At 39.3% G+C, this 24,697-nt stretch overlaps 1 protein-coding gene across 15 annotated transcripts in view; it reads left to right on the top strand.

Annotated features, from left to right (window-relative positions):
• kcnma1a (potassium large conductance calcium-activated channel, subfamily M, alpha member 1a) overlaps positions 1-24,697 on the top strand; it is a 133,188-nt gene that overhangs the window by 58,634 nt on the left and 49,857 nt on the right. For all 15 annotated transcript variants that reach the window (XM_068721427.1, XM_068721493.1, XM_068721410.1 and 12 more), the window contains exons 4-9: positions 10,974-11,067; positions 11,677-11,788; positions 19,403-19,478; positions 20,070-20,145; positions 20,854-21,024; positions 22,606-22,697. In XM_068721427.1, coding sequence (XP_068577528.1) covers positions 10,974-11,067; positions 11,677-11,788; positions 19,403-19,478; positions 20,070-20,145; positions 20,854-21,024; positions 22,606-22,697 — 621 coding nt within the window. The remainder of the gene's footprint in view (positions 1-10,973; positions 11,068-11,676; positions 11,789-19,402; positions 19,479-20,069; positions 20,146-20,853; positions 21,025-22,605; positions 22,698-24,697) is intronic.

Below are 24,697 nucleotides of genomic sequence, written 5' to 3'. Positions count from 1 at the left end.
GGCAATTTATTGTTTCCAATTATGTAGAAGTTGTTGCATGTGCCTCTGGCAGTACAATAACCAAAGCTGTTTTGCCATGCTCAACAAACTAACTCTGTGCGCCTTTGACTTATCAGTATTTCATGCACCACTGATTTACCAAAATGAAACCTCAAACTTTGCTGTTGTGCCTGCAGTTATGGAATGTTGATTGCAAAAAGGACCATGACATATTGACCTGGTACTGTATCATTCTATTTCATCATATTCATTCCTCTGGTGGCTGTTGTGCAGGATGTTATCTTTACGTAATGGCAAGCTTTAAAACAATATCTTTGAAATCCGGTCCCTGCGGCAACAGAGAGTCTAAAACAGGGACAGAGATGTCAAATTGTCAAAATAAGTTAATCCAAAATCCAACTAGTACAGTCTTATCTCAGCAGTGGTGGGAAATTATTCCTGGCATGATTCCAGTCATCCATGTATACCTCAGGATAAAAACCTTTACTTCCTCCTGTACGTCTCCATTTCTCCTTTTTTCATCCCTATATCTCATCCTCTTTGCTTTCCTCTCTAACACTGGCATTTTTTTTAAGCAAAAAGGGGGTTCTGGAGACAAATATGCTTGATATAATAGTGTCTAATTACTAGTCAGATGATGTCTAGGGATGCAAAGTAATTACCCCAATCAATCATTGGCCATGTGAATGATTGTCAATAGTCGATGAATCATCAAAATCCAGCAGCCACAGAGAATTGTTGGGATACAGACAACAGGCACTTATTGGAGTTAGGGTGAAAATAAACCTTCAATATGTAATCAGGGTCAATGGCTTCTTGTACAGCGCTGTTACATTTAATGTTCCTGTTAGTGATGCAACAAAAAACCCCACCTGAGTTACCTCATTGGGAGGCACTGGAACATCGGACCACATATCCATATTATTGTACACAGATGTTTTACATGTTACACTGCTCTTCACCTATGGTAAGTTTATAAATGCATCTGTAAAATATGCCTCTAAATGAGGCCGAGCATGAATTTGACCATTATCAACAGGCAAACCTGACCGTTGAGTATGCTTCCATTGACAGATGTGTAAACAACAAGCTATCCAATAGAAAGACAAAACAAAGTAGGACATTTGAAAGCTCAAGGTTTGCAGAGCTGTACCATGCCATACAATCAAACCTGCAGGAGAACATTTAAAGCACTGTTTGGTATCTTGTGTTACAGTGCACTTATGAGTGTATTTCTATGTGAGTCGGCTTCCCTTGGGCATTGCCCTGATCTGTCGGTGCTCCCATTAAGCTGAGGCCTTCTCTCTACCCTCATCATCGTGATTAGCTCGAGCTTGTCACTTGAGTGTGCACGTCCTCTCAGGGGGACTACTGATCAACCCAGAGCAGGTTGAGTCGACTCAGGGGGCTTTGACAACCTAAAGGGGGGCAGGCTTGTGTTACAGCCTTACTTTCACTACAACAGCTGAGGCCTCTTATGTGCTCTACACCCATCTTTACATGTCATAAAACTGACCTGACACTAAATCTTTATAAATTGTCTACTGACAAAGACCTCTTTTTACCAGCTGTGACAATGTGTGGCTGGTATTGTTTTCTTCTAGTGTGTCTGTGTGCGAGTCATTATGGCTAAATGTGGTCCTACACCTATCGTTTTTGAGTACTTTTCTTGGTGTTTATATGTCTGTCAGTCACAAAACTTTACATGTGTTTAGTTGAGACTGAAAAGAAGGCTCAGTTTGAAGATGGTCGAGGTGCGAGCAAGGGCGCCAAACACCCCCAGCACCCACTTAATGCCCCTGGCATTGTGGCTGTTCTGATCCCATCGCTAGATGGTCTCTAGTTATCTCTGCCACACTGTCTATTTGTCACCCAAAAATGTCTGAACTTGCCAACCTCAACATCATCCAAAATGCTTCATATGGGCCATCAAGCTCAAATGGTTCCCAGGTATCATGTCACATCCACACTAGCTGCCACAATTAAAGAGTGGTATAGTTAACAACAAAGCTAATATAAGGCACAGGGTTGTATCTTAAAGAAATCTCAAACTAGAAAGTGTAACTCACAGTTGTTGCATTTGTGAAGTCCATTTTCTCTAAGAACATTCTGCACAAGAACATTAATATTGACATATACTCTTTCCCTGTTTATCAGCTTGTGTGTGGGAGGTGCATACGTACATAAATCTGACTCACATTTATACCCCTATACTCATATCCTAAAAGTGCTCTACAGATGTACATATCTAAATGTTAATGGCTGAGGAAATCGATTAGTGCAGGGTTAAAGGACAGCCTTATCGTGGTAATAATTATGGTACAGACCCATGAACTTTTCAGGCTCAATGGTTTATGGTCAAACTGCCATTTTGGCCATCGGATGAAGTGAACATCATTCTCAAATTGGCTGTGAAAAAGGCAACCGAAATAGGAAGAAGGTTGAGTCCATGTGGCGATAGCTAAAAGAGGCACGTGGTGGAATAAGTGCATGTGGATTGGACCTGGGGAGGCTGGGGCTGCACGATGGAACTGCTTTGTTTCTAGCTTTTGACAGGTGGGGGTTTTCTAGCAGGAGCTCTGTTGGCCAATATCCTGCAGCAAAGATCCACAAAAAAACCCTGCAAAGCCTTTTGTGGAAGCAGGTAGACAGAGTTTGAGAGGAGGGAACTGTTAATTGGCTGCTTTCCCAGTTGAGCACGGAGATTACTGGTCATTGACTTGGCAACCATGTTGTTGTTAAGTTTTTTGAATGAATGGGAATGAATATGTGGCTTTCCTGAGAATGGCCATCCATCTGTTTGTTTTGACAATGTGGTTGTTTACCACAGTGACATGATAATGTATGATAAGATGATGCCTTTTCTGTTCCCCTGCAGCACACTTTACTTGCCAAACTGATGCTATTTTGGTGACATTTTAAATGGGAGGATACCTTGTCCTACCTTCGGAATCTGCTTTAATACCTTGGCTCATCCCTCATCCTTTCTGTTTCCACCTCTGTGCTCCCATGAAACAAATAGAGAGGAATGTAGGACAAAGTCTCTGCAGGCTGCTGTTAAAGGGATGCCCTTGTTCCTGCTCCACTTCTGTTTCTATTTCACTTCTCTCTCGACCCCTTCCCTCCACACATACAGGCTTTCACATGCACACACTTGCAGAGTCATGTTAACTCGCAGATTCGCGCACATGTATAGACACACTCAAATTCTGTCTCTTGTCTAAGAGACCTCATATGCAGCAGCCTGTGCCTGTAACTCTAGCATTAGTGTGAGATCAATGTCCGCACTGAAAAAAGAAACAGTGCCCAATGGCTAATTAATGGGGTAAGGGGAGAAATATGGCTGAGCAGTGAGACAAGCTTGGCAGACTTTGTGGCGATGAAGGGTAACCTTTATAAGGACCTGTCCTTGATCTGGATGGATTGAGTCTCCAAGTGGGTCAGAGAAGACCATGTAACCATGAGTAGACTTACGTTGTAGTTGATACCATTCCCAAGTGGCTACAGATTAAATACACAAACAGTGGCAGAAAGAAATGACTCGTTTCAAAATCTAAATGGCCTTTTATACCTTTTCACACACTTGTAGGGAGAATCTAAATGAGCGAGTTATTATCAACATTTGCTCTGAAAAAAGAGAAAATATGAAATGTCAACATCACACTCACCAGATAATACGCTTTTTTGAGTGCAATGGAACAATGCAGCGCTGTGTTATGATTGTGAAGACTGAGCATGAGCTGAGAACGGTGACAATATTTGGAGTCCCGTCAAGCTGAACATTAGTGTGATGGCATAACATGATAGCCCTCAGGTATTATTCTAATGAGAGTGAAAAATTACCCTGGCTGTCACTCTATCTGGTAAATGCAGATTCAGTGTGTGAAAACATTGATTGAAGTCTAATGAAAAAAATTACCGGAGAGATTAGCAAAGTCACTCAGCAATGTGATAATTTTTCTGGTATCAGTGTTTATCAAAGTCATCATGTCGATATATATAAAGGCCATTTGCTGTTGCAGTTGCCTGATATCCCTCAATGCAGAGCGGAAGGGCTATGAACACAGCAAAACATGCAGTTAACTTAATAAACCCGAGATTTAATTGAAATGATAATGATGAGTGCCTTTGTCAAGCCACTGTGTCAATTCACATGAACTCTTTCAGCTTCCACTCAAATAGTTCAATATTTAAAAAACAAAACATACACAACATTTTATGAACACTGTTGCCAAATGCACCACTTTTGATTTATAACAAATACCACTTAAATTATGAATAATGAATGGAACTGTTCCTCACATGTAATGAATAATGATGAACAGCTAGAAACAGCATGAAAACATGCCATTTCATACCACCGTTAACAAATGATTTTGCATAATTATGTATATTGCAAATTGCCTTGTTTACAGTTGATCAGCACTTGGATCAACCATTGGTTGAGTTTGCTATAGCACCACAAACTGCATTTGGTTTGAATTAGACCAAGACCCACTAGGGATCTAAAAGAGGAAATGTACTAATGTTTATTACCAAACATATTAGGGTAAAACACCATTTAAGTATTAGATTACCTTCCTATTATCCATGTTCAATTTTAAATCATTTACTTAAACTACTGTCTCAGTGCTGTGATGAACTCAAAAGCCAGCTTACAATTATTATATTCCGATAAGAATAAAAATCGTTTTGCTATAGATTACATGAATGTCAATATAAATACATTTTCTTAATGAGGATGTTAGGATGGGTTTGTTAATAATAATGACCAGAATAATACCATTTATAGACAGTGTTGGGTAATGTAATACTGTAGGTTACATATTACTACTTACCCTGTAAAAATGTAGTAAGTAATGTAAAGATTTTAATTCATCAAAGTAACTTATTCAATTTTATTATTTTTTGATCACTAACAAATGTTAGACAATAAATCTAAAAAGTCCTAAAAACATTAACTTTAACCAGACAACCTTACTCAACACTGATTACTATCAAACTAGTATTAAAAGTTCTTCAATATAACATGAATTAAAATCAGAACAAATCGGAACAGAATGAATGTTAATCAATGTGCTGATAACCACTGGATATAGCACATAATTACAGTTTTTATCTCTTAATTGGTTTGTGTTCAAAAGAGGAGTGATATGATGTGTGTAGTTTAGCTCCTGCTGGCTTCTGAATAAATTAACCATAAACCAAAGTATAAGTGTAATTTTTCTCTTGCAAAGATGGAGCTTCTTTTTCCATTGTTTTGTCTTATTCTCTCTCTCTCTCTCTCTCTCTCTCTCTCTCTCTCTCTCTCTCTCTCTCTCTCTCTCTCTCTCTCTATTTTAACTTCAAATATGTTTCGTTGCTGAGCATATTGTATGAAGTTTTGGTTTATTTTAGTGATGTGCTATTTTCACTCACAAACAACCCCTTTAGACTCTAAAATAAATAACGTCTTTGTAGAGGAAATGCTTGAAGCGGGATGCAAGTCATTTGCATTCAGATGAAAAAATTTAGTTCTCTATTTTTAGCCTCTGTGGGAAGGTTTTATTTCTCCATTGCCCTTGTAGGTACTAAAGTATTTCTTATTTTAGTAATGGTGCCTTGGCCTAAATCAATCACTACCTAACCTGGCCTTCTTTCAGCTTCACAGACATCTCCCTGCTGTGTCCCCTAAACATACATGCACTACCCTCAGAAGAAATACTGCATGCAAGCTAGACATTCAGTTATTGTGCTCAACTCCCATTCAAAATGCATTCACATTGTTCTGTTTGGGTTGTATGTTGATTGAATGTGGTGACTGGAACACTAACAAAGGAGACTATGAATTCTAAGATGCTTATGAGCTTACTAGAGCAGAAGACATTTGTGAGATATGAAGAATGACTCAGATTTGGTGCGCTGCACTGTGGTTGTGAGCATTAGTCAAGCCGGGAGCAGTGTGCAGTTGTTATTGTTTTCCCAGGGGGCAACCTTGCTGTTGCTCCTGCAGCTAGCCAAGGTCATGTGCGGGCTAATAAAGGGCTGGCTCCTGCTGACTGGGTGAAGGTGTTTCAGACTATTTTTAGAACTAAATCATCAACATACTCCTTTGCCCTTGTGAAGAAATGAGCTTTACTTGTCTGGTTGCGTTTTCCCATCTGCAGAGTACCTGGTCAGATATAATATGTATAATATATACAGTATATATATATATATATATATATATATATATATATATATATATATATATATATATATTGATATATTGAAAAACAATCAAAATGAGCTTTCGATTTCAACCTTCGAAGTAAAAAGCAGGATCGGTGATTCTCTCCACCCGCGCCTACTTGTGTGCATCTGAAGGAAAACAAAAACCACACAGCGTAGCTTTCTGGTAGCCTGCAGCTGAACTTTTTGAGACACCATGGGCACTTCCAACGTGAGTTGCGTAAACAATGAACACATTGTTGACATAAAAAAAAAAACAGTGTGTAGGCTGCAGAAGAAATAGAAACTGCAGGAACCAGTGGAGAAAACAGGGCTCAGAGAACTGGTCATGGTTCCTCTTAAAATGTATTGCGTGTCTAAATCTCTTTTTGTATGGTAAAGCCTGTGGGCTCCGACAGGGACTTCATTGTGCATTCAGGTGTTCCTCTAAAACTTTGAGAAACTCAAGCTGTTGTTGTAAAGTGCTCCCCTGCCATTTGGGGATCTTCTTGTTTTTTTGACAGGTTTTTCCCAATCGACTGAAATAAGTTGTTGTTATTACATATATAGTCAATTAATTAAAATTGACTATATAGTGTGGTGCACAAAAAATATCACGCTTGACACCATGTAGCTTCTCTTTTTAAAGAAGAATTTTAAAATACATAGGACAGTTGTGAAGGCATGAAACCACTGATCTATTGGTCTTAGCGAATCAAGTCTCTGTCGTCTAACAATGGCATAGAACATACCTCTGGGAACACAGTCCCCCTCCCTTTTCACTCTGTCACCTTCACATCTTCCCCTCTTCCTCACCCTCTTACTGTCACTGCCTCTCTTCTCTCCCTGTCTCTTTTATCTCTTAAAATCTTGCTGCCGTCTTCCTCTCTCTCTCTCTCTCTCTCTCTCTCTCTCTCTCTCTCTCTCTCACCTCTTCACCTCTTCCTCTCTCCTCTTCCTGTCAGTCAGGATGTTGTAACCCTAGTCTGTGCCAGGGCTGAAGGAGTAATAAGGACTGTGGTGGGCAGATCTATTTTCTGCAGGACACTGGCAGAATGTGGTCAAGAATCCCTTGTGATTGAGGAGTGTGAAGTGACATTGAAAACAGGAATTAGGAATTCTGCCTTACATGCTCTTTGTGTTGGAAAGAGAACAGAAACAACTTTTTAACAAAATTCATAGCCATGCAATGCATAAAACATTTCAGAAGCAAAAAATGAATGTGGTCCGAGATTGTACACAAATGCTCAGGGACACTGGACTGATTTTGAAGGCCATATTTGCTTTTGATGTATTGCATCTGACTATAAAGCATTTGTCTGTCTGTGAGTACGTCCTTCGCATACCTCAAGGGCTGCTCATCCAATCTAATTCACACATGGCAGGTGTATTGGTGGGGACTCAAGGGAGTGCGCTGTCTAATTTGGTGCAATTTGGACACATGTTCAACATTGATGAACTTTGAATAAACAAGCAAACGGCACTTTGTGCAGCAGTGGGGGCGGGGCTTCAGGGCTCTGTAGTCATCTGCAGTGGGCAGACGGCGGCTCATTGATTGCTGTTCACTTTTGCTGATGGATTATTCTTGCTTCCTCACTTCCCTGGAGTCAATGAGCGACGAGTGGTGTTCGACAACTTTGCAAGCAGCACATCTTTGAGGCCAAGCAATCGGCCTGCTCCGAACAGCCCCGTTCTCCAAACAGGCACACCCCTCGAACAACCTGCAAGCAGCAATACAGGGAGCCAAGCAATTGGCCCACTACAAATGGTACCCCTCCAAATGTCCACTGCACTAGTTATGGATGGCTCACTATTAGGCTGTTTGTGTACAGCTGACGAGTCACAGCTCTGCTCATACAGCGCATCTAATTTTGTATCGATTTGCTTTGTTTGCTTATTCTATTTGCTCCTTTGAATGCAGAGTTGTGTTTATGAAGTATTTATCAGGCCGGATGACACATTCAAACATGAGGACTTGCCACATAAACAGCAGCTAACTCATTCTTGTTTTTTCCTTTTAGTCTGCTTAGCCTTTTTTTTTTAAAACACATGCAATAATAGACTGCAAAACTCTCCTACCCTGCACAGATGAACTCTTAATTTCCTATTGTGCCTCTGAGCTTAAGAGAGAAACCATATGTCTGCCTGATGTGTCTTCCCACTACTTTAGTTAATGATAAGCTGTACTTTCAAATAATGATTATAAAAATGGCTAAATTAAAGCTCTCAGAGTGCAGCCATTGTGCTGCCCTATAGTGCCAAATCAAGACAAATTTAATGTACCACTCAGCTCCTGCTGTGTGCCGCCATGCTCCCTCTGTGTTATTGAGAATGCTTTGGGTCACGTGACTGTAGATGAGCGGTTGTACAGAATTAGGCCAGAGCTGGGCCTGAGGGGAAATGCCACAGTGACCACTCCAAATGGTGTCTTCAGTGTGCACCATCTGCGTCTGTGCATGTGCATACGTGCATTTGTATTAGCGTAGGTGTGTGCAATCTCTTGCACAAGGGACTTTAAGGTTAGCTAAAGTTGTGGCTTCAGATCTTTTTTGGGAGCATGAGCTTGTGTGTTGTGTAGACAACGTGAGGAATATTGTGCATGCTTAGGCTGTAGGTTAAATGTATTATTTATGGTTCGTTTTAGCATTCACGTTTAATTTGATGCCTACAGAATCACGAAGAGATGCCAGTGGTGAGTTATTAATGGAGTATTTAGGCCAGATCAATGTTTACTCCGTCTAGGGATCAGAAGCGGATTAACCTCTGTCCGAAGTCTGATGGCACTGTATGAGAAAATGCCTTTTAACCAAAAAAAGTCACTTTAGTTTTAAACAACTGCTGCATAAACCAGACTCATTCTAATCATTCTGGACTTGAGCCAGGGTTTTACATCATCTTAAAGATCACATCAGTCCTTAGGATGTGCTCGAGGCAGACTCATGAATGAGAAGTCGGATCATCCTCTTGGAGCAATACGTCCTCTCTGGCATGTCTGCACTCAGTCATCCATTATAATGGATCATGAGATAAAATGTTTGATGTTAACTGGAAGATGATTAAGCCTCACTCCTCTCTACCTCTGGAGGTTTTCGTTACGCAGTAAGCTCTGCTCAGGATCTCATACTGTGCCCCAATGGGCTCTATGCATACCGATGTATACTTGAATTTGAACATATGGGACTTGTAACTGTGTACTCTTGTAATGGCCATGTGTGTGTTCCCTTGCCAATCTGTACATTCCCAAAGGTCGCCTATAGTCAGCCAAACAATAATGCATATTCATGTTTTTCCCGCAGTGGGATTCCTCATTACAAAATGCTATAGGCCCATGGCCAAGTGAAAAATAGGGTGGGCAAACTGCCTCTTATTGCTTTTGTGAAGGGCAGCCCCTCTAATGGCTAATCATCACAAGGTAAACATGAAGATGGATTACATGACAGACCAGGCAGATCACGACTCATTTATCATCATCTGCCTTTTTTTTAAGCAACACCGCGGTAGCTATTCCACTCTGTTGAATGGAGAGAGCTATGCTGTCTCTTTCTTTGTGCGGAGTCTCTGTCATATGAGGGAAAATCTGTTGGAATATTTATGTTTGTCAGATGCTGCATAATGTATGCATGCTGAATGCACTGTCACATGAAAGCAACTACCAATTTCACTTTACTTTCATCTATATCTGGTTGACAGTGGGTCTTTTACCCCTTAGGGCTCAGAGGCGCAATGTCATTGAAACTCAATGGCATATCACAAAATTTGTGTCATTAATAGTGTTTTAACTCCCATATTTTGTTCAAATTATTTTACATTAACAGGGGTTTTCTCAGTCAAATATCTTACAGGCAAGGATTTAGTTCGGTCACTTTAAATGGCAAGCATTGGTCAGCACCATTTGACCATGACAACTTCAAGCTGACTGTTGTTACCAGAAAACAGTCCTGTGAGCTGAGCTGAGGAAAGTTGATCAGGATGAAGTCATATAAGTATCTCTGAAGAAAAAAAGGGACAAGTCACTGCATAAATTTGTGATTATCCTGATATGTAGGGCTGAATGATAAGTCAACCTCTTTTGGCAGAATTCTATTATTGTTTTACCAAATCTGTTGGTTAAAAACTCCAAATAAACTATTATTAAAAACTAACAAAATTAAATACTGAAGTTACATGTATGCAGAGTTCTGTTTGACGTAATGCATAACAATGGAATACATGTGGTTTTTCATTTATTAACCATATTGTGACATATCGCAAACATGTTTTGTGTGATATTTGATATTTATTAATTATAATATTTTAATATTGTGATTTCACACATTCAATTCAATTCAATTTATTTATTGTAGCCCAAAATCACAAATCACAAATTTGCCTCAGAGGGGCTAGGGTTAGTTAGTCGGTACAGGAAAAACCCCCAAAAACCCTTTTAACAGGGAGAAAAAATGATCGAAACCTTAGCGAGAGCAACAGAGGAGGGATCCCTCTTCCAGGCTGGACAGAAGTGCAATAGATGTCATGTGTACAGAATGAATAACATAACAGAGTTACAACACATTCAATGCGTATACCATACATAACTCAGATACTAACTGTAAAATAAACAACAACAGAGAAAAAAGCCTAGGAAATGACATTACTTCCATGGAAATATGGCTGGGTCCCCGGTGTTTGCCTACTGTGTATTTATGGTATGAAAGAGATGAAAGACCCTTCTCTTCATCAGTATCAGTTCATGCCAATAATAGTTTTGTTTTTTCTCTCTCTCTCTCTTTCTCTCTGTTCTCTAGTCCAATAGAATCCTGCCAGAACTTCTACAAAGATTTCACGTTACAAATCGATATGGCCTTCAATGTCTTCTTCCTTCTTTATTTTGGCCTACGGGTAAGTTGGCACCTGCATGCTCACACGTGCACACAACAAGCATACACTCACTCATACATGCATTTACTCTACACATATAGAGACATGCTGTCAAACACACTGGCACAAACAATATGCACACAGCCATGCAGGCATGCATCGTTTTACATGCATTAAAATGTATAGCATCCTACAAAAGTATCTTTCATGCTTCCTATTTTCAACCCACATCCCAGTATATTGAATTTTTTCATCGGCTTTTTTTTGCAGGACAACCAACAATGCTTACAAACAGACAGACACCAACGAATACTCGCACAGAATGCCTTTAATTTTAACTGACACTGTTGTGATACTGTTGCTAGCATGGCTGCCATGCCAGTGCAGCATTCCAGTGGTGCAAACGCAAGCCTGCCGTCCTGAATGAATGAATAAATAAACTCATAAGCTGCTTACACCACCAACCGCTCGCATGACTCAGCAAGTGGGGTGAAGCTTTTGTCATTCTATACGGTATGTCAGCGATGCCAAAAGGAGACATAGCATGCAGTTTGAATGGTGGGCTGTGGTGGAGAGGTAGGGTTTCATATAAAATTAGAATTCTTGACCCAATCTCTTTTCTTTTGACAGTTTATAGCGGCAAATGACAAGCTGTGGTTTTGGTTGGAGGTCAACTCAGTGGTCGACTTCTTCACGGTTCCTCCCGTGTTCGTTTCTGTTTACTTGAACAGAAGCTGGCTCGGTAAGTCTGCATATCTCTTTCAGCTGTTTCCTTCTATCTTGCTTTGACTCTCTCTTTCGTTATCACTGTATAGTCTGATCATTTCTTGCTTTCTTATACCGTTTTTCACATATTTATTCTCAACACCTTCGTCTTTCCGCTCCTCTTTTTTCATTTCTTTTTTTGCCCTCTATCTTCACATGTCACCCCTCCTTTTATCACTCCCTATCTCTCCCTTTGCCTCTCAGTCCCCCTTCTGTCTTCCCATTACTGGGACTGTGTCTCTAAGGCCCTCTTGCTTTGGGCTGCAGTCAACTTTCCCTCATCATTGAAAGTGACAGGGCTGGGTTCCTCTGATGTTTCAGGGAACACAGCAGAGTGGATTGGCTAATGGGAGTGAGAGTGACTCAGAAATGGGCTGTGGCTCTGTGTGTGTGTGTGTGTGTGTGTGTGTGTGTGTGCGTGTGTGTTATTGGTAATTGCTGCGTTAAGGTGTTGCACCTGGAATACCTCACTGCGGTCCATAACTGCCATCTAATGGGCTCATTCACACTCACACAAAAAATGCACATGCAAACGCATGTGTTCTCCCCACACACACATGTACACACTTCCATAAACACACTCTCTTGCATGAGCAGACTGGAAAACACCCTAACCTGCATTACATAACGACCTACTTTTCTCAGTGCATTCAGAGTATTGTGGCCTAAATTACACTGCAGTAAAAAGAGTTTCTTTGTAGCTGAATTATTTTTCGAGTGCACTGCCAATTTTAAAACTTACTTTCATAATCATATATACTATACATGGTATACTTAATTTACAACTCAGCTGATTGCTAATCCAATGTTTAGCTGAGCATGACATTGGACCTTAAAGGCTGTTATGTCAGAATGCAAGCTATTATATGAAATATAGTCAAAGGAGTTTAGGTTCTCCAAGCAGAAAACACTTAGACCTATGGAGCTAAATACTGTTGACATTTATCTCAAAAAGATATCTTAAAGATCCTGTTTTTTCTCTCTTCTTTTTTCAAAATGTGTCTTATTAGACCCAAGGAAAAGCATGTAGAGGTATTAAAATGAATGATGGCTGAATTCCAATTAGGCGCCTCAGTTTCAGGGTCCTGTTGGTTCACTGTCACACTGTCATGGTTTACAGGGACATTTGAACAGAATGGAGCTGTTGTTCATGTTATTAGTAATTTCCGTGCTTTTCCTGCCATGGCAAGTCAAAATGTCTGTTGTGAAAAAGGTCCATAATATTAACTAGCAATAACTACTGTATATTTCTGAGATATGGGAACGGCATAATATTGCACAAAAGATGTCAGACTGGGAAGGAAACAAGAGCAACACATTGATCATACAAGTTTTAAACAAATCTCTAGGTTAGCTAAATTTACGTGAAAGATAAAATTTGACAAATTAGACCTACCGTGTTATTTGCACACATTTTTCCTGTGCAGTCGTAGAATTTTACCAACATTTTGGCTGTGCTTATTTAAGTCAACTTAAAAATAAGAGATTAGATTTATATAAATTAGAGCAGTAAGGATTGGAAATTAACTGATTGGTAGAGTGGCTGGAAATATACCTTAATTGTCCCTAATTACATGACATGAACTAGACTATCTAAATTGTCAGAGATTCGGGGACTTGGAAGGACTGCCTTCTATGTTCTTTATTTTTACATGCACACTGGAATCACTAAATCTAGTAATATAAAAAGTCATATGAAATTGTGAAAGTCTATTCTCTGAGGTGATACATTTTTCTTAAGAGGCTTACTATGGCCATGAATTTCACAGGGAACAAGCTGTGTAATGAATTAGATATGGCCAAGTCAAGTAATCTGGTTTCTGGTATTCATGATGTAAAGTGTCCTCATCTCATCCCCAGAAAGCCGTTAGTGTTAGGGCCTTGATGAGGATGATGAAAGACTATGAAAGGATGGTCTGGCTGCTGCCTGACATTCTGCAGTGATTAATTACCTGTGATCATTAAATATTCTGCACATGGGCTTGATGTAGAAAGCAAAGACACCTTTTATGTACAATACAGCTGCAGTGGGAGTTGTTGTGTATAAACAACAGCTAAGAATGTGTATTTATTGTTTTTGAGAGATGCTCTATAGATTCCAGAGCTATCAATATGCATTTCTATCATTTTGGAAAGGGAAGAATCCTGAGGACTATTTTTTGCAAGGATAATATATCAGGTTGCATGTCCTTCAAACGTTAGAGCATGTTTATTTTTGCAGTGTTTGACATATATACTGTAACCACAGAGCCTTATAGTAACATAACTCCCACTGGCATGGCTTATGTGTTTACTGGTGGTGTACTTATCCATGTGTTTAAGGCTGCATACAGTGGTGCAAAGCCTCAGTTATAAAATGAACAGTGTGTGTCTGCACTTGGATATGGTTATACCTAACAGACTGGTGATAGCTTCCAGAATACTAATGGAGTGCTGAAAGTGTCTGTTAGGTGTTAGGACAGGAATCATGATCAGCTCCTTCTATCCTATATTATTATGGAATTAGGACATACAGTACCAGGTTGTGACAGGAAAATAAGCACAATTAATCAGTATAATATTCTGAGAGAATGTCCAGATATATTGCCATATTACTGATATTGATATTACTTTCCTTTGGTAACTTTTGCTATTCCATGGTACATAAATTACATTTACACTTCCCTAAAAACTATTTCCCCTATATATATCCTCACGCTTGACAGGGCCATAATGGCTTTTCTAATAATCAATAGACTAATCCATAGTTGGTGTTACTTTAATTTAGCTAAGTGTGTATATACCGTTCTTTAGCAGGCTTTGTTCGAGGAAGCCAGGGTGGTTGTAAAGAGCGTTTACTGTGCTCCTCATTCCCAGTGGATTAGTTAATCTTTTCTTTCCATTCACTGCTGGGGAATACATACCACAGCCAGTGTAATACATCTTAATTACAGTACCTTTTGCTTCACTCTGTCAGCTGTGGTCCTCCTGCATGAGAAGACTGTTGGACATCCAGTGGAGGTGTATAATAGAAAGACCACTAATAGGGGTTCTGCCCTGTGCTGTGTGGTAGAGTGTCCGCCCACTCTGCACCAGAGGAAGTATATGCTCTATGCATTTCAAGATATGTTCTCCCTGCCTCTGCAAATTGGACATTGATTAAGAGGAGGAGAACGATGTGTGGCTAATGTAAGAGGGCATGCAGAGTTCTTCATTGGAAAGGGGAATTAATCTCCTTTAAGTACTTGAACTGAGCTTCGCTCTCAAGAGAGTCCTAGCAATGTAGGATTAGCATTTGGCGGTTTGAAAGATGCTAGTAGCTCATTTGGCAACTGAGCCCCATTTCTCACACCCTGCTAGTTAACTTTACACTTTCCTTCTTAGTCATTACAAAAACACAAGGAACAGCAATGCTGGCTGTGATTTTTTTTGAAAGTTTTTAAAGTAAATGGCATCATGAGTTTACTGTGAGATAATGTTGTACTCCAATGAGATTAACATGTATCGTTTTCTGATTTTGTGGTAGCAACCTAAATGTTGATGTTAAGCCGTACTTGCTTTAAGAATGTACAATACTGTAGTAGCCTTTAGGCATGGCTTTAATTCTAACCTGCTACTGCCTCCTAGTGGTGCTTTAGTATACGGTTTCATGATCCCTTGTGTTTTCCTGCTGAAAGAGGCTTACTACATCTGCCTTATATGGCCCTCAGTCGCTGGCAGGAAGCCACCATGTACAGTCAAGAGAGCGAAGCTAATTTTTGGGAAGTTTAAGCCTCTTTGCTGCAGCCAGGCTCCTCACTTGTCATGGTATTGCATGTTGCATTATTGCACAGGCAATGAGTTGAGTTGTAAGCTTTGAAAAAATGTGTTGCTGGTGTTGAATTGAATATGCACGTTAGTGCTGGGCGGTATGACCAAAAATGTGTATCACGGTATTTTGTAAGATTCTGGCGGTTTCACGGTATATCACGTTTTTCTTTAACGCATTAACTAATTAACGCCGAAAATTATTTTATCGCACGTTTAATTATTAAGTGGACATTTTTAACACAAGAAGTGAGCAGTGAACAGCTGTTGGTGTGGTGTGTCTTCCGTCTCTTCCTGCTTCCTTCACCTACATTCCCCTGGGTCCTAAGTCCCTCCAAGTACAGCTTCTTATCACCCTCTATGTACCAACGTACATTTATAACAAATACCACACATATTACACTCTAATCAGCGTTGCATATGTGTCTAACCAATGAAATATATAGATATATATATATCTATATATTTCACATGACGTTCTCCATAAAAAGAAAAGTGGTCAGTGTCTTTAGTGACACCAGAGTCTTTAACCAAGAATAAATACTCTTATAGGTTCATTCTTTCCACGGGCAGTTAAAAACCAGTATGTCTCAAATGTTCAGAGACCGTGACAATTATTGTGTGTGTGTGTGTGTGTGTGTGTGTGTGTGTGTGTGTGTGTGTGCAAGAGGCTTTGACGTGTGGGAAGGAGATTTTGTCATTCATGAACACGTGTTCAGGGGAGCAGAATTTCACTGACAGTTTTTCCACACATGCACACATAAACACACACAAACATGTATTACTATGCTTGTGAGAATTTTGTATTGACTATATACAAATAAATGATTACACTGTGGGAACAGATTTTTTTCCCCAATTAAGAACACCATCTTTAGAACAGATATTTGTCCCATAAAGTGTTGAATACAGACCCCACACACACACACACACACACACACACACACACACACACACACACACACACACACACACACACACACACACACACACACAGTATAACATAAACACAGATGCTTCAAACTGATTGAGAAAAATGCAGCCCCAGGCGGGCTCCATCACTCTATCACTGGACATTTTGGTACAATATCTAGTATTTATATTTTAATTGTTGATGTTACTTTTCAATCTAAAAAATGTCAACCATTTATTACAAATTTTTCTATATACTGCCAACACAAAATGGTACTTAAAATATCAATGCCAATCTAGTAAACTTACATTTTATTCAATGACTGAAAAGGAGCAAAAACAAGAAAACTTGTACTGTACATTAAAATGACATGTGAGCATGCAAATACATAAGAATGAAAAAGTTTTACTTATATTGTCCTATCATTTAATCTATTAACTTTTTCTTAAATTAAATAATACCTGAAAAACATTTATCTGCTTATTCACCTGAGAATTCCACGATTTAATTTAATACACAGACATAAACAACTGCTTCAATGTAGTACCATAATCAATTTGTAATAGCAAGTGGTGAGAGAAGTACTTATCATATTTATGTTAAAGTAAAAATACTTTGTTACCTCAAAATTGTATTTAAGTAAACTACTTGATTAATTGTATTTTGTGACTTTCCACCATTGATTGTAACTAGACAACTCAATAGACTTACTATACATGTTGTACCTGAGTCATTTTACTGACAGGATTCATTTTAAGGACGATGTATGCTTCAAATTAACAAAAGAGCATGACATGTTGTCCGACGTTTTGTTTAAAGACAAATAGGTTTGAACCACACTTGAAGGCGGTATAAAAAGCCTGTAGTCACACAGGGACGAGATGTGAACATTTTTACAAATTCTGACACTTTTGGACAGTCTGTCCTCAAAGCCATTCATGGCATTGCACTCAATTTTACACTCAAAAAAGTAACATAATTAGTTGTAATGAAGTGGGTGTTATTGTTTGATTGATTTGTTTCGGAAAGTTACAGAAATTGTCAGTTACACATCACAGCTGCAGCTCAATAGTACTGTGCTGCTCCTGTAACCAGGCTTTGTGTACAGTACGAGTGTATACTAAGAGGCATTACTTCTCTAAAATATTTGGAAGTCATGTTAAAATGACTTTTTGAAAGGTTTTCATTAAAGAATGGATCCCTAATCCCGAAAAGTTTTTTTCATGTCAGACAAAATCTTATTTTACTGTAGTGGAAATTACCCCAGCCCTGGATTGTCCAATAACTCTAACTATCATCAAATTGTCAGAGTTCTTTGACATTTTAAATATGGAAACAGGACACTCATTTTTAAGTCAGGATTACTGTTTTTGTTCTGCAGCGTTTTCATTTTATCTTCATCTCTGCTAATCCCTGGCAGGGTTCAGACTTTTTTTTAAAAATAGGTTCAACACACAGCTGTGATGGAGACAAAGCTGTACAAGGGTTAAAAGTAAAGCACTAAAAAGGGCATGGAAAGGTAAATCTGTTTGGGTGGTGAGGATTAACACTAACAAAAATGAAAAAAATAAAAATAAATAATAAAACCCACATATATTAGAGCTGACATTTTACTCACTGAGACACAATCCCTGGCAAGGCTGGTATGATTAAACACACAATAGATTTCTAGCTGTCTATTTAGCTCTTCTGTCTGCAGCAGTGACCATTGATTTCAAAGTATTTATAGCTGTTTTCTTTACAAGGAACTTTTCACTTTTGTGGTGCTGCACTGAGGAAGATTAGCTTGTTACAGAATAGTAAAGTCGGAGGAATTATCTCTTGTCATTTTCTGGAGGTACTTTTGAAATACGAGGCCCTAAATATTTTTGGATCAGCAATTTTTAATTCCTTTCTTGGCAAGAAGAAAAAGGAATTCCTTGGACGGTATACTAAAATAATGATTCCTCCTAAGCTTCTCGTATATCGACGTACACACAGTGATGCTAATTTGGAGCCCATCCGAGAGACGTGGAGGCGAAAGAAGTCCTGTGGCGATCTTTTTCAGAATGGGTACAGGGTGAGGCAGGGCCATCATAGACAGGAGCAAAAGGAAAGGCAGACAGGACTATATCATTCAGTGTGGTCGTGTTTGCACATCCTCTCCATCTGGGGTAAGGGCATTGGTGGACGTGTATAGACATGTATTATCTGGAAAGGATGCACACAATTTGTTTTGTACCGTATTTATGCAGATCTTGAAATTGTTACTCTATTAGAGTTAGCTGTTCTTTAAAACATGTTTGCTGACAAGCCTATGGCCACTGTCCTACTTTTGCAATTAGTAAACTTATTGTAAAGATCGTCTCAATGGGAACTCAGTTTGTCACACAAACTGACACACATAGGCACAGACGTGAATACACACGTTCCATTGGATCAGTCGTGTTATGTAAAAAGACAGTGAGGCAGGTGTCACATTGTTCTCTAATCCCAAAGCAAGCTGCTCTTGGATGCAGACTGAGGCTCATGTAAAGTAGGCCACATGATGTTCCTCCTAACTTGTATGAATGCATAAATAATTCCAATGCATCATCTAGAATAAAGGGTCTACTTTTTTTGTTTCATATCCTGGTGTGTCGCAGAAATTTGCATCATATGGCGCTGTGCTGTGCCAAAAGTGCTGTCGAAAAACAATTGGACCATACTATCGGATTGCCCATACATGCGCTCTGTGTCCAGTTGTCTTTCTTCATATCTGCCACTGTTATGTTTCTCTGGTTCTACTGTAAAGATATTTTAGAAAATATCCAACTTATATGAGTATATTTGAATGTGATTTTAATGTTGCCATCAGTTGTTCTTTTTGCACCTTTATGCTAATCTCTCTCTTTCTGTGTCTCTGTCTCACAGGCTTAAGATTTCTGAGAGCACTAAGATTGATACAGTTTTCGGAAATTCTACAGTTTTTGAATATCCTGAAAACAAGGTAAGAATAAAGCTTAGCTCATTCATTGACAATAATCATATCCACATAGAATACTATCTTCACTGTTGCTACCACCAGTAGCTATGTGTAAAAGTGAGGTTGGTTTGCATGTCATTGTCATTATACAGTATGTGGTAGTCATTGCTTAAATTTGTATTACACTACATGCATGTTTTATGAGGTATCATAATTGCATGTTTATGGTAATTGCGATGTTTTTTATGGTGTGATATAAATAACATTTTCACATTGTATGTAAACATACCACTATACTACCTGTGTACCATAACTGTACTGGCACATAAACAGGGTAAGATAACAGAGGGTTAGAGAGTGACTCTCTTGTTAAGCATCCTCCTTGGAAGTTGGATTCAAGCTTTTATTCCTATTCTGTACCTCATTGGGCTTTTATTATTTTTTGTTGTTGTATGTTGATATGCCCATAATCTATTTAAATCCAAGCTCAACTTTCCTTGTTGTAATTTATTGTTAGCCACAACAGCTTACTTTCATTAGCTCACAAGTCTTTCTGTCATTGTGGTCTAACATCTTTGAGAGTTTTATGGTTCCTCTTCTTCTTCTTCATCCCAGCAACTCCATCAAGCTAGTGAACCTGTGTTCCATCTTCATAAGCACATGGCTCACAGCAGCTGGATTCATACATTTGGTAAGTGGACAGATGTGAGGTCTAGTGATTAATGAGCCAGTGAGGATGCTAACTGAGGAACCAGGACAATACACTTGACAATACACTTACAAAATGTGCAAATATATTGTATTTATTGATAATAAACTATTTAAAAAAAAAATTAATATTTTTTTATTTAAGATTTGAATGAACATATAACTTTTATAACAGAGATATATTTTAAAGCAAGAGCTAATATTAGTAATATAAAAACACAGGTTGGGTGTCTTGTTGACCTAGCACTCAAGGAACTGTGAGTTCCCAAGTCCAAGTGTGGCTAGAGACTTTTCTCATATGCCTCCTTGCACCTCATTTTTCCTGTCATAATCTACTGTCAAACTGTTCAATAAAAAAATATTATAAAAGAAAACTGATTATTATGTGTTTTTTTGAAAGTCTGTATAGTATTCATTGTGTATTTGTCGCTCTGCCCAACAACTCAGTCAAGCATCAAACTGTTTTACCACTAGATGGTAGTCTTAGCTCAATATATATATAAAGAATATACTGGATGACTCAACAAAGATGAATGCGTGAGCATCTGTAGCTGGATTTAATCAAACTTGATCAAATAGTTTCTCTTTGCAAGCTTTGTCTGAACCTATTTTATAAAATGTTTACAGACTTGTGGTGAGACTTGTGGTCATCTCTAATTGTCCTTCACTCCCGCTCCCATCTCCATTTTAGGTGGAAAACTCAGGGGATCCTTGGGAAAACTTCCAGAATTCCCAGTCACTTTCCTATTGGGAATGTGTCTACTTGCTGATGGTGACAATGTCTACAGTGGGCTATGGGGATGTCTATGCAAAAACCACCTTGGGGCGCCTGTTTATGGTCTTCTTCATCCTTGGTGGTTTGGTAAAATCAGGCTTTTCTTTCTCCCTTGCTCCCCTTATCCCCTCCTAAATCCTGCCTGTCCCCATCAATAGACTGTATACAACTGTTGAACATGATACATTAATGAACAATGCATTTAAATTATGTTTATTGTATGATATTTAAGCATAGTGCTGTTTTTGAAATGTTAGAACTATGTTGCCTGTCCCAGTAGATGTTATTTACTTGTCATAGTGAAGTTGTATCCTCCTGTTTAGCCTGCTGTTTCCTGTTTACTGTAGTTACAGTACTATGTGCTCCTTCGTCCCCTCCCCTTACGTGTCACTCCTGTATTTGTTTGATAAGAGTGCAAGTTTCTGTCTGATAATGTTGTTACTGTTCTCTTAAAAGCAGTTGCGGTTTCAGGACAACCCCTCCTCCCGTGTCTCTTCCCACAATTCCAACAAACACAGGGGCAGGGAGATGAGGCTTAGGCCAGCCTGACTGTTACCATAGCAACAGCACCCTCCCAATCCTTCCTGCTCACCTTCCTCTGATCTAGCGTCCTGATTGGCCGCCCCTTGTACATTTAACTTAAGCACAGGCATGCATGGGTGTTCACACCTCGTACACATACTGGAAACCCTGCCTCCTCCAACTTCTGTAACAAAGAAGTGGAGCATTGAGCCAAATCACAGTCACTGTGTTCTGTATTTATTTGGCCAGCCATCACTATGCACTGATGACCGGCAGCTGTGTGGATGTGTACCTTGTTGTGGCCATGGTGATAGGTTATGTGTTTTTCCTCAGCGCTGAGATCTCTGGAAGTCTTTAGGCTAGTACCTCAGCCTGCTTCCTATCACCAGCTGTGGCTAAATAATGACTTCAGGCTTGAGATATTTTAAAGCCAGGGATCATATTAAACTCACATCATTTCACATTATTCCTGCTGATGGATGATAGGTGCACTTTCCAAGTATGAGTTAAGTATGTATTTACAAGGGCAAGGGCACCTCTTTCTTTCTTATTGCAGATGTTAGCCTCGATGAGTAGTGTCAGTGATTGTTAGTTGGTAAACTTACTAAACACGACCCTGCACTAGGATAACAGGCTGTGAAACTTTGCAAAATGCATCCAGCTCATTTTCCAGCCCAACAAATGAGTCTTAATGTGTTTTGCAGCTGTGGACCATCAGGTAGGCCTATTCAAATCAACCTGCCAAATCATCTGTGTTTGTTGGACAAAACATGGCACATAGGTTTTTATTCTCCTTTCAAAAGTCTGCTATCCAGAAAGGTATTGGGTGCTGTCACAGACTCATCAGCTGTGACAAAATTATTTCCAACTGAACAAACCTGTTCCTAAACTTTTACCTTTAAAAGCGGGGGCTATTTTTTTTTTTTACAGCAAAAACAAGATTTTTGGGTATATGAAGATCTTGCTCAATTTTTGAAGTTTATCAAGTCTCTTCAGACAATGAGAGAGTTTTTAACTTGATTTCAATAGTAAAGGAATATTTTCCCCCTCTGAAATCTGGATTCATGCACCAGTTTCCCCACCACCCTGCTGCGGCGTAGTAGTCTCTTTTTTAGTCTCTTCTTCTGTCTTCTATCTTCTCCTTAGGCCATGTTTGCCAGCTACGTCCCTGAAATCATAGAGTTAATAGGAAACCGAAAGAAATATGGTGGTTCCTATAGTGCGGTTAATGGGAGAAAGTAAGTATTCCAGATGGTTCTGCTGTTTTTCTGTGTGCGGTAGAACCCTCTCTGCATGCCTTTTTCTTTTTTCTGTTCCATGCATGTAGGCCATGTTTGCTCGCTACGTGCCAGAAATTGCTGCTCTCATCCTTAATCGGAAGAAATACGGAGGGAGTTATAACTCGACACGAGGCAGAAAGTAAGTTTGAATCCAGACAAGGTGTGGTTGTGTGACTCAAGTGCACCCCCTTGGAGTTTATAGTTACTGGGGGTTAGTTAAACGTTTTTTAGAACAGTAAAGTTATTTATAACATCAAGTCACACTGCGTGACTGGAGACCTTGGCCATTAGGACACACATGTCCATGCCCTTTTACTCTCTCTTTTATTCTGTCTGTCTCTCTCTCTCTGTCTGTCCTCGTCCTCTTCTCTATCTGCCTCAATCTGTCCTTCACTCAGAGTCATTTGTGTGCCGTTCATTTTCTTTCTTTGTCCTCCTTGAAACATCCTGTGTTGAGCTTTAATTTAATTTGGAAAATAGAGCTTTCATGACTACTACATTTTAGACTTACAGTGTACTAACCTGTGGTGCTTCTATGCAATATATCTGTGTACTTTGTGTTGCCCCATTTCTTATCTAGTCCCTCATTAATACAGTCTTGCCTATAGAAATGAATTAGTACTTACTTCTAAATGAAAGAAAACAGTCATGAAACCCCTACTATCCGCTTCCAATGGATTTTTTTCCCCACAAGAAAATAGAAAGATTTAACCATCTGCAAGTGCATTATTATTGGTGGTCTTTTTAAGCAGCATCAATTCCAATGACTATTGCAATATATCATTTCTCTTCTTGTCTCATTTTGCTTGAGTTTGTTTTCTGCATGTTTTATGGAATTACTTTGTTTTAACTGCATCATTTTTGGCATGTTCTCTATGACCTGTAGTCATGAGGCTTTTTCATTGATCACGAACTCCATGAAAAAGTAATCTTCCTGTTGTATGTCAACGCTAGCCCATCGCATCATCAATGCTTGACATGACTCTGGCCCTGATCTTCAGTCAGCTCCCACACCCTGAATGCTGGATGCCTCGCTCCCAGTGGAGGCTCTCAATTGCTTTTGGCTTGCTTTGCCTGCTTGGTTCTTGATGCTCGCCTGGTTCTCCTGTTTGTGTGGTGGTGGAGTTTGTCTCCAAAAACTCTTGTTATTTATGTATATGTATAATTGGCCTCTCACAGCAGAGGATCCAGTGCACTGTGAAGTATGTGTGGTCATTTCACCACAGTAAATATTGTCCAGTACTGTTCTCCTTCCCTCGTGGCTCAAACCTTAATGATATTCAGCACACAGATATATTTTAATCCAGATGTGGTGTGTCTAGAACAGGGAGGGTAGATTTCTTTTTCCTTGTTCTCCGTTCTTCTCATTCTCTGCTATGGCACTCAACATCTACTACTATGCAGTCAATTCTCTTTGTCACTCTGTTTCTCTTTTCTGATTCTAGCGAGTCAGCAGTAGAACGAGGCATTGGAAAAAAGCTTTTGTTCGATAATGTTTGCCTGTCATTGAGATAAGATTGATGAAATGTTATGTTTGGCCAGTGACCTCAGCCCAGACTCACAGATGTGTGTTGAGAGAAGCCCTTGTCAAAGCCAGGGATAGTTTCTCCCACACACTTTATTTTCTCTTTCCGCACCCCCTACCATTTCTCTCTTCGGTTAGACATACAGTGCAAAACATATGGTAACAATCAGAAAATACCCGCCAAACACACAGGCTTAGAGTGGCACCAGGCTCTTTGGATGATCATTTAGATTTGTATTTGTTTGGTGTTTACATGTATAGGACCTGACACATAGATAAAACCGCTTTGTCATGTGGGTTTAGGTTTGCCATCGGGGTTCAGTTATTTAGCAGCTGTCAGCACAAAAAAAGGCTATCATGGAAATGAGATTAGGAGATTACAAGTATCTGACTGATTACAAAGCTCACAAACAATGAGATCATGATACATTGA

This window comes from Cebidichthys violaceus, unplaced genomic scaffold (genome assembly GCF_023349555.1).
Source record: "Cebidichthys violaceus isolate CVI_PGR_0920_01 unplaced genomic scaffold, fCebVio1.0.p SCAF_10, whole genome shotgun sequence".
NCBI classification, from domain to species: domain Eukaryota; kingdom Metazoa; phylum Chordata; class Actinopteri; order Perciformes; family Stichaeidae; genus Cebidichthys; species Cebidichthys violaceus.
The sequence above is the reverse complement of the archived record's forward strand: the minus strand, read 5'-3'. Positions and strand labels throughout refer to the sequence as shown.